This window comes from Homarus americanus, unplaced genomic scaffold (genome assembly GCF_018991925.1).
Source record: "Homarus americanus isolate GMGI-L3 unplaced genomic scaffold, GMGI_Hamer_2.0 scaffold34205, whole genome shotgun sequence".
NCBI classification, from domain to species: Eukaryota; Metazoa; Arthropoda; class Malacostraca; order Decapoda; family Nephropidae; genus Homarus; species Homarus americanus.
In genome coordinates this window covers 67,798-77,766 of record NW_024730260.1, presented here as the reverse complement: position 1 = coordinate 77,766, position 9,969 = coordinate 67,798, and the positions used below count along the sequence as shown (strand labels likewise).

The 9,969-nt window shown below is 45.5% G+C and overlaps 1 protein-coding gene across 1 annotated transcript; it reads left to right on the top strand.

The window, feature by feature from the left end:
• Nucleotides 1–5,007: 5,007 nt before the first annotated feature.
• LOC121866932 (cationic amino acid transporter 2-like) lies at nucleotides 5,008–9,686 on the top strand. Its single transcript, XM_042366683.1, has 5 exons — nucleotides 5,008–5,143; nucleotides 5,567–5,707; nucleotides 6,682–6,854; nucleotides 7,072–7,209; nucleotides 8,517–9,686. The coding sequence occupies exons 1-5, from the start codon at nucleotides 5,008–5,010 to the stop codon at nucleotides 9,684–9,686; spliced, it is 1,758 nt and encodes a 585-aa protein (XP_042222617.1).
• The last annotated feature ends 283 nt before the right edge of the window (nucleotides 9,687–9,969 follow it).

Here is a 9,969-nt window from a genome sequence, read left to right as displayed (position 1 = left end):
AGGTTCCTAATGCCCGGGATTAGTCTTGTCATTCTCCTCTGAATTCTTTCCAAGGATTCTATATCCATTCTGTAATAGTGACCAGAACTGAACTGCGTAATCCAAGTGAGGTCTCACAAGAGCAAGATATAGTTTTAGGATGACCTCGCTAGTCTTGAAACTAACTTTGCTTTGTATGAACCCAAGTATTGTATTAGCCTAAGAATCGAGCAAATACACATTGTTTACTTGGCTTAAGATTCCATTTTATCATTACTCCTAAATATTTCTCACAGTCGGATTTCTCGATAACATCGTTGTTCATCTGATATCTTGTTTCCCTCTTTACATCTCTTATACAAAGTACTTTACATTTGTCCACATTTAATTTCTTTTGCCATTTTTCAGACCATTCGAAAAATTTCATTAGATCTTCCTGTAAATTTGCAAAGTCCTCGTCAGATTTAATTACACGCCCTATTTTAGTGTCATCAGCAAAATTTACTTATGTTGCTATCTACGCCGATATCTATGTCGTTTATGTATATAATAAATAAAAATGGTCCAAGTACTGAGCCTTGGGGTACTCCAGTAACTCCACTAGTAACGTTACTCCAGTCGGATTTAGTGCCGTTAATGCTCACTCGCTGTTTCCTGTCCTGTAACCACGCCCTAATCCATTTTAGAATATCTCCTTTAAGGCCATGAGTCTCCACTTTTCTTATTAGTCTTTCGTGTGGGACACTGTCGAAGGCTTTACTAAAGTCAAGATATACCACATCATAGTCGTGCCTCTTGTCCACTGATTCGAAAACAGCTGAATAGAATGTTAATAGATTAGTTAGACATGAACTCCCGCTTGTGAAGCCATGTTGGGAATCATTGATCAACTTGTGCTTCTCCAGGTGATGTCGAATAGAGTTTGAAATTATTGCTTCCAGTAATTTGCCTACAATTGATGTTAGATTGATTGGACGGTAGTTAGAGGATAGTGATCTATCCCCCTTCTTGAAGATCGGTATTACATTCGCTATCCTCCAGGATTCTGGTACTACACCTGTTTTTAAGGACATGTTAAACAACTTTGCTAAGGGCATACTAAGCCCTTCCTTACATTCCTTTAATACTCTGGCAAATATCTCATCGGGACCAGGTGACTTATTAGGCTTTAGTTTGTCTATTTGCTTACTAACATTGTTACTAGTCACACTAGTCACAGAGAGAGAGAGAGAGAGAGAGAGAGAGAAAGAGAGTGGAAAGAGGGAGAGAAAGAGAGAAAGACGGAGATAAGAAGTGGAGGGAGAGAAGAAAGGAGGAGGAGAGGGAGAGAGGAAGGAGGGATATAGTACGGGGGGACTGAAGGAAAATGCTCGCGGGTTATGATTTATCAACATATTTCATAATGTTCTTCCTTCTGCTGTTTCCATTAGGGGGATTACTCTCTCTCTCTCTCTCTCTCTCATTCTCAACCAGGTTTCAGATATCCTCTCCTTCCTTTCATCTATCTTCTTTACTCCTTTTCTTTTCCTCTTTCCCCCCCAGTCTATTGTTTCTTCTCTTCCATGCATCGTTTTCGTCTTCTCTTTATTTCCTCTCTGTCTCTCTTCGTCTTCTCTTCTTCTTTCCCTCCTCCATCACTCTCTCACTCCTTTCCACTCCATCCCTGTCTTCCACTCTTCGTTCCTACCTCCCTCTCACCCTCCTCTCCTTCCTTCTTACTTTCTTCTCATTTCCCTGTCAATATATTTCCCTTCCATGCTCCCTCTCACTCTGCTCTCCTTCCCTCTTACTTTCTGTCAATATCTTTCCCTCTCCCTCTCACTTTCAATATCTTTCCCTCTCCCTCTCACTGTCAATATCTTTCCCTCTCCCTCTCACTTCCCTCTCCCTCTCACTGTCAATATCTTTCCCTCTCCCTCTCACTTCCCTCTCCCTCTCACTTCCCTCTCCCTCCCTCTCACTCACACGACATTACCCCCACCAGATAGTGTGAGACACCTGAGCTCTATAAAGCATTTATAAACTGCCGTCCTAGGTGTACAAAGGTCGTAAATGTTTCTTCTACGACCTCTGGACAGCAGGGCCACACACTCGGGCCACACACACTAGGGCCACACACCAGGGCCACACATCAAGGCCACACACTAGGGTCATACAGCGAGGCCACACAGCAGGACCACACACCATGGCCACATACCAAGGCCACACAGCAAGGCCATACATCAGGTTACAGTCGAAATATATAATGCTCTCGTTTTGTGTTTTATTTTCTCCTACAGTCTTATAATGTGTGTGTGTGTGTGTGTGTGTGTGTGTGTGTGTGTGTGTGTGTGTGTGTGTGTGTGTGGCGACCTGTGAACTGTATAAGTATAATATCCATATTTTGGTAACGTAAACACAAGCGCTGGGTTATGACGTCACCAGATAAACAAAGGAGGAAGATAATAGATGTTGTTTGTATGTGATGTAAACAATATTGAGAAGGGGAGTAGACAATATAGTCGTTGTTTGCTTAAGATAGTGATGCTTGTTGCTTGAAAATAGTGATGTCTGTTGCTTGAAAACAATAATGTTCCCCGTTGCCTGTTTGAGTGTTGTATAGAATTATATCAGAAACAATACTCGCGACAATTAACTATTTTTTTTTATTAACGCAACTAAGAATCTTTTGTTTTTCTTATTTTTCCATCGTTTCTGTAATGAATTTTTCCACTTTCATGTTTTACAAAAAAAAAAAAAAAATAAATAAATAAATAAAATAAATAAATAAAAATAATCAATCGAGGCAATTAATTTTCGTGGGTGATTTATTAAAAATGTATTTAATTGGTGAGGTTATTTTTGTTTTGGTCAGGTAAGTTGGAGCACATGTGGATTAGATACCCTAGCTTATTTTACCTGATGATTAAATACGTTAACGCTATCTGGAGGGGTTAGGTTAGATTAGGTTAGGTTGGGTTGGGTTAGGTTGGGTTGGGTCATATTAGGTTAGATTAGGTTAGGTCACATTAGGTTAGATTAGGTTGGGTTGGGTTAGGTTGGGTTGGGTCATATTAGGTTAGATTAGGTTGGGTTAGGTTGGGTTAGGTTGGGTTGGGTCATATTAGGTTAGATTAGGTTGGGTTGGTCGTGGGTTGGATTAGGTTGGGTTGGGTCATATTAGGTTAGATTAGGTTGGGTCATTATGTTGATTACGTTGGGTTGGGTTTGGGTTGGGTCATATTAGGTTAGATTAGGTTGGGTTGGGTCATATTAGGTTAGATTAGGTTGGGTCACATTATGTTAGATTACGTTGGGTTGGGTTAGGTTGGGTTGGGTCATTAGGTTAGATTAGGTTGGGTTGGGTTAGGTTGGGTTGGGTCACATTATTAATTAGGTTGGGTTAGGTCAGGTTAGATTAGGTTGGGTTGGGTCACATTAGGTTAGATTAGGTTGGGTTAGGTCACATTAGGTTAGATTAGGTTGGGTTGGGTCACATTAGGTTAGATTAGGTTGGGTTAGGTCACATTAGGTTAGATTAGGTTGGGTTGGGTCACATTAGGTTAGATTTTGGTTAGGTAAGCATTAAGGTGTCTAATCATCAGGTGAAATAAGCTATGACACCTAATAATCTTCAGGTAATGAACTAATCCAGTACAACATATATCACCTCTACTCTTAAAACAAATGACCCAATATTACCCACAAGCCCTACACTCCCCTGCCAGCTGGTGACTGTAAACAAAACTCGTGATGGCTCTCATTTAACCCTCCCCCCCCCAACAACACTGTACACTGAGGTGATATTATATTCCTGAGGCGAAGTTTAGATGCGGTCCTCAGCTAACATGGCGCCAGACTTACACACAATATGGAAATGCAGGTAGGGATGAGGGAGGAGGGGGGGCTGGAGCATCTTCTGGGGAGGGGTGAGGGGGGGCTAGACTATCTCACTGGGAAGGGGACGGGGGAGGGGGTTGGAGGGGGAACGTAACAGTCTTCTGGGGAGGGGAGAGAAGGGTAGGGGGGGATACGGAATGGATTAGACCATCTCTCTGTAGGTTTATTAGACTATGCAAATACCCGTGACCTTACTCCTGTCCCTCCTCCCCCCTTACAGGATATGGAGACCCACCTTATATTAAACCTTCCCCTTCCCCCTCCCCTCCCCACCTCCTAACACACCTGAGGTTCACCACGCTCACTTTCCCGTCCAGTATATATGTAATCAGAGAGGCATTACGCTCTCCTCCCCCCTCCACACACTATACATGTCAAAACAACAGATATTATTGACCTCGACGCCCCTTGTGTACCTTCCTATATAACATGTCAACACTACACACACACACACACACACACACGGAGGAGGGATGTCATGTTTGTTGTCTCGCCAATCCTCTCTCTCTCTCTCTCTCTCTCTCTCTCTCTCTCTCTCTCTCTCTCCACACTGAACCGACTCTGAATTACTGTTGATGAATTGGAAGGACGTTTTAGTGTTATCTGCTACCAATAGAGAGAGAGAGAGAGAGAGAGAGAGACCGTAATGTCCTGCCATCTAGTGAACAAAACTACCATTAAATTGGAGTATAAGTTCTTACCGAGAGATAACGTAATGACAATAAACCTGTACCTAAAATTTTAACAACAACAAGAACATTAATACACCTGGAGAATTTAATTAAACCATAATTTAACATCACCATCTGTCCACAAACACTCAACATTAAAATAAACTAATGCGAACGAAATAATCTGCGACGGTTCTCTTAGGATACGATACATTATGATAAACACCCAAACATATTTACGTCAGTTTTTACAGCGGATATTTAATAAAGACAGGTTGCAGTTAATCACCCTAATGGCGTTAGATTATATACAATTTTTAACTCAGATGAAGTAATTATTGTTGGAGGTGTTCCTGTTATTAATGTTTTATGATGGAGGTAATAATCATCTTAATTACTGTACTTATAATATTAAAAGAGTCTCATTATTACGTTATGTTAGTGAGTAAAGGCTGACATTGTGTGAAAAGGTGACACTATGTTAAAAGGTGACACTATGTTAAAAGGTGACACTATGTTAAAAGGTGACACTATGTTAAAAGGTGATACTATGTTAAAAGGTGACACTATGTTAAAAGGTGACACTATGTTAAAAGGTGACACTATGTTAAAAGGTGACACTATATTAAAAGGTGACACTATAAAAAGGTGACACTATGTTAAAAGATGATACTATATTAAAAGGTGACACTAAATTAAAAGGTGACATTATGTTAAAAGGTGACACTATATTAAAAGGTGACACTATATTAAAAGGTGACACTATAAAAAAGGTGACACTATGCTAAAAGGTGACACTATGGTAAAAGGTGTCACTATATTAAAAAAAAAAAAAAACTTACTCATGATATCTTTAAGGGGACTTCCATCAGTAGCGAAAGTAAAATAAAAATATATACACAAACGGTTACAAACAACAAAAACAACAATAACGACACAACAAGATTATCGGATCTATAAAGGGTAGTGATGTACAGGGTGTCTCATAAGTCATTCATATATATATATACGCCTGATACGCAGTTTATCCCCTACAGGAGCGGTGTGTGCTGAGCTGGGGGTGCGTATGCCTCGAGGGGGAGGCGTCTTCACCCACGTGTATGCCACCCTGGGGGAGCTGCCCGCCGTCCTTGTCGCCTCCACCCTTCTCCTCGACCTCATTCTCATCCCCGCCATCGGTAGGTCGACCTGTAGAAGCCCCCTTGGTGTGCATGTCTGTCTTATCTGCAGGTCGTGGTAGGTTTATCGAGTTATAGGTCTTGGTAAGTCGTGTACAGGTCCTGGTCTGGTACTGTACAGCCCTCCCAGTTAAAGGTCCTGGTAGATTCACTTTCAGGTCCTGGTAGATTCACTTTCAGGTCCTAATGGATTCACTTTCAGGTCCTGGTAGATTGAGTTAAAGGTCCTGGTAGATTCACTTTCAGGTCCTTGTAGATTCACTTTCAGGTCCTGGTAGATTCACTTTCAGGTCCTGGTAGATTCACTTTCAGGTCCTAATGGATTCACTTTCAGGTCCTGGTAGATTGTGTTAAAGGTCCTGGTAGATTCACTTTCAGGTCCTTGTAGATTCACTTTCAGGTCCTGGTAGATTCACTTTCAGGTCCTGGTAGATTCACTTTCAGGTCCTGGTAGATTGAGTGAAAGGTCCTGGTAGATTCACTTTCAGGCCCTGGTAGATTCACTTTCAGGTCCTGGTAGATTGTGTTAAGGTCCTGGTAGATTCTTTCAGGTCTGGTAGATTCACTTTCGGGTCCTGGTAGATTGATTAAGGTCCTGGTAGATTCACTTTCAGGTCCTGGTAGATTCACTTTCAGGTCCTGGTAGATTGAGTTAAAGGTCCTGGTAGATTGAGTTAAAAGTCCTGATAGATTCACTTTCAGGTCCTGGTAGATTGAGCTAAAGGACCTGGTAGATTCACTTTCAGGTCCTGGTAAATTCACTTTCAGGTCCTGGTACATCTAGTTACAGGTCCGGATAGATAAACAATAAACAAAAATATACAATTGGTTGACATATGAGCAGTAACAAAATGACTCATTTCTCCTCCTCCTCTTTCTTCACCCTGACTCACCCCTCCTCCCTCCCGACCCCTCTTCCTCCTTCACCCCTCCTCCTCACCCTAACTAACCCACAACTCTCCCCCCCCCAACAGCGGCACGAGGAAGCAGCGAGTACGTAGGAGGGGCCACGGACCAATGGATGAGTGACGTGGTCCAGACGAGGCTACCAATCCTACATGAGTGCCGCTACTTGGCCCCTCATCCTGACCTGTTGGCAGCGGCACTCCTCATCTTTTCTACTCTCATGGTCGTTGCTGGCACTAAGGTAAACACAGGGTAGGGTAGGGTTGAGAGAGAGAGAGAGAGAGAGAGAGAGAGAGAGAGAGAGAGAGAGAGAGAGAGAGAGAGAGAGAGAGAGAGAGAGAGAGAGAGAGAGTAGCATCAGCATCAAACACCAAAACATTAACCCACCACCATCATCACCACCACTAACACCACTAACACCACCACCATCACCACTAACACCACCGTCTCTCCCTTAGCTGGTGTGTCAGGTAGGCGCGGCGGGTGTGGGCGTGTCGCTGCTGGTGCTGATAGCCGTGGCCTTCACCGCCCTCCTCCACGCTGACGCCCAACACTGGACACACTCGCCAGGCTTCTTCCCCTACGGCCTACACGGGGTGAGTCGCCTGCTCCACTAATGTCTTGTTTTTGTGTTATCTTAGTCCACCTGTGTGTTATCTTAAGTTTCCTGTGTGTTATCTTAGCCCACCTTAGTGTTATCATGACCCATCTATTTGTAGTATAGCCCCACTTTTTTGTTATCTTACCCTACCTGTTTATCATCTTGTTACCTTGTTATCATCCTGTTATCAGTTCATTATGATCTTGTTATCCTGTTATCGCATGTTACCTGGCCCACCGTCACCTCATCATGCAATTATCGCGTGTTACCTGGCCCACCGTTCATCATCCAGGTGTTAACGTGATCATTACCTAAGCTTTACTTAATGTGGCTACAATATTGACCTAATTTCCTGATAATTACACCTCACCAGACACTCATTACAACTCATAACCTTTACGGGATAAGTTATGACTCATTTCTAATAGCTGTTTAAGTCTTTGGTTATAAAAATTCGTTATGGATTTAGATATATACCCAAGAAGGATATATACTTTTTTTCAGGTCGGATTTTAACCCATAAAATCCTGATTATATTTTTTGGGGTGAGGGCAATTAGCTGTTGTGGCGAAGCTGTATTTCTTAAGGTGTCATATAAAACATCGAATAGCTTAACCATGCAAGATCTATGTACAGTGATAGACAGTACACCTTGATGGTTGTACTGTACACGTGCTGTCCTGTTCGTGTACATCTCAGGTGTTCAGGGATGAAAAGTTTGCCCCGACAATTAATGACCCACATAACACCGAGGCTCAACAGGTGGGCAAGTATCGGGGAGACCTGATGACCGAACACGGCAACTTAATGTGAGGTTAATTTGTTAATAATGGCACAGGTGTGATGAAGATATAGATTAAACTTAATTAAATAACGAGGGGTTAAAGAAAGTGTTAACCCTCTTGTTTAAGTTGTTTCTCACCTGTCCACCTTTTGAGACTGTCTGAAGGAGGTGAAGACGCACTTAGCTTTAGTTACACAAAGTTTTATTTTTATCTACAAAATTGTTAAACATTGTGTAAGTGTTTGAAATATTTGCACCGTTTTCTTCAGCAAATGTTTAATTTTTCTCGGAGTTTTCTTTGGTGTTGTACATAATTAAAATTTGCCCTCACATGGTTTTTGTGAGTTTGGAATTTCCTCAGGTGTTATGAATGAGTTAATTAAGGTGAGGTGAGGTGAGCAGTGTGAGACACAGGTTCTCTTACCACTGTAAGTTGTATTGTGTGAGACTGACACTCGTGCTGGTGCCTCATCCCCCCAGGTAAAACACCTTAATTAAAATAACTTTCTCTCCTGCAGGTTGTGGGCGGGGCGGCCGTGCTGAGTGTTAGTGTGGGCGGCGCCCACCACGCCGGGCTGTTGGCAGGAGAGTGTAACCGTTATTCCCGTGTTGTGACGTGTGTGGGCGTGGGCGTGGGTGTGACGGCCCTGCTGGTGCTGTTCCCGTGTGCCGTGGGTGCCACTCTGGCTTCCTCCTCCCTCCCCTCTACGGCGCCCCTCACTCACCTCTTCCCCGGCTTGTCATTGGTTGGCATGCGCGCCCTGGTGGGCGTGGGGGCTGTGGTGGGGCTGTGGGCGGGGATCATCGGGGGGCTGCTGGCAGGGTCACGCCTCACGCACCGTCTGGCGTGTGATGGTCTGGCGCCCCGCTGCCTGAGTCGTGTGTCCAACCACACCGGCACGCCCTGGGTGGCTGCCCTCCTCTGCGGCGCCGCAGCTTCTTTCACTGCCGCAGTCTCATCATCTTGGCTCTTGCTACGGGCTGCGGGTGCGGGGAGCGTGAGTGCGGGCGTGGTGGGGGCGGCGGCGGTGCTCGCCCGCAGGTACCGCCCCGAGAACTCTCGCCACCCACTAGAGGTGACGCAGTGTGAGACGCCGCCCGCCCTCTCCCACAGCGCCAGTAGTCTGGCAGACTTGACGGAACTCGCGCCCGCCGCCCACCACGACTACCTCAGCAATTTTGACGATGCTGAACCTCGCCAGGTGACTGTGGAATGGGCGGCCGGCACCTGGGTCTCTGCCATCTTTGAGCCGCCCATGCCACCCACCTGGGCGTCCTGGAGGACGGCAAGGTTCCTGATGGGGACCTATATAGTAAACTGTGTGGCAGGTGTGGGCGTGGTGAGGGGTGCCAAGGAGCTGGACATAGGCATGTGGGCGTGGGCGGGCGTGGCACTGTGCGTATGTGGGTGTCTAGTGTGCGGGGTGGGACTGTGGTTACAGCCCCGCCACCCACCGCCCTCCCCCACCCAGCAGGACGCCGCCCCACTCCTGCCTCTGCTAGCCATCCTCGCCAACATCTTGCTGCTGCTACACTTGCCGCTCACCGCCCTCGCAGCCGCGTGTGCGGTTTGGGCGGTGGCGGGGGCGGCCTGGCTTCTACGAGGCCGCAACCGCAGCATGGAGGCCGTCCTCAGCCGTGCCCTCCTTACCCACCCCGGCCACCAGTCCCCAGCTGACCTCCTGTAGCTGCCACCCCCCCATTACTCTCCTGACCTAAGTTATCCCTAGCTGACCTCCTCACCCACCTTCTTGCCCCCCCCCTCCCCCGGCTGACCCGCTGTAGCCGACGTGACCTTTGACCCGCCAGAGGTGACCCCGGGCCCACCAAGCTTCCAGAAGGACATATCGCCTTAACATATCTCGTGTACTGTACATAGCGCCTGACTCACTTTTTGATAACCAGTGACGAAGAGTTTGTCCCACACCAATATTTTCCCACGGTACGGAGCCACTGTTAGGTGTGAAGAGT

What these genes read in the sequence shown, in the direction of transcription:
- LOC121866932 (XM_042366683.1), top strand. Translation starts at nt 5,008, where the DNA reads ATGTTAAAAGGTGACACTATGTTAAAAGGTGACACTATGTTAAAAGGT. An exon ending in AGGTGACACTATGTTAAAAG is followed by an intron (nt 5,144 to 5,566) that starts GTGACACTATAT and finishes TATCCCCTACAG; the next exon opens with GAGCGGTGTGTGCTGAGCTG. An exon ending in TGGTCGTTGCTGGCACTAAG is followed by an intron (nt 6,855 to 7,071) that starts GTAAACACAGGG and finishes TCTCTCCCTTAG; the next exon opens with CTGGTGTGTCAGGTAGGCGC.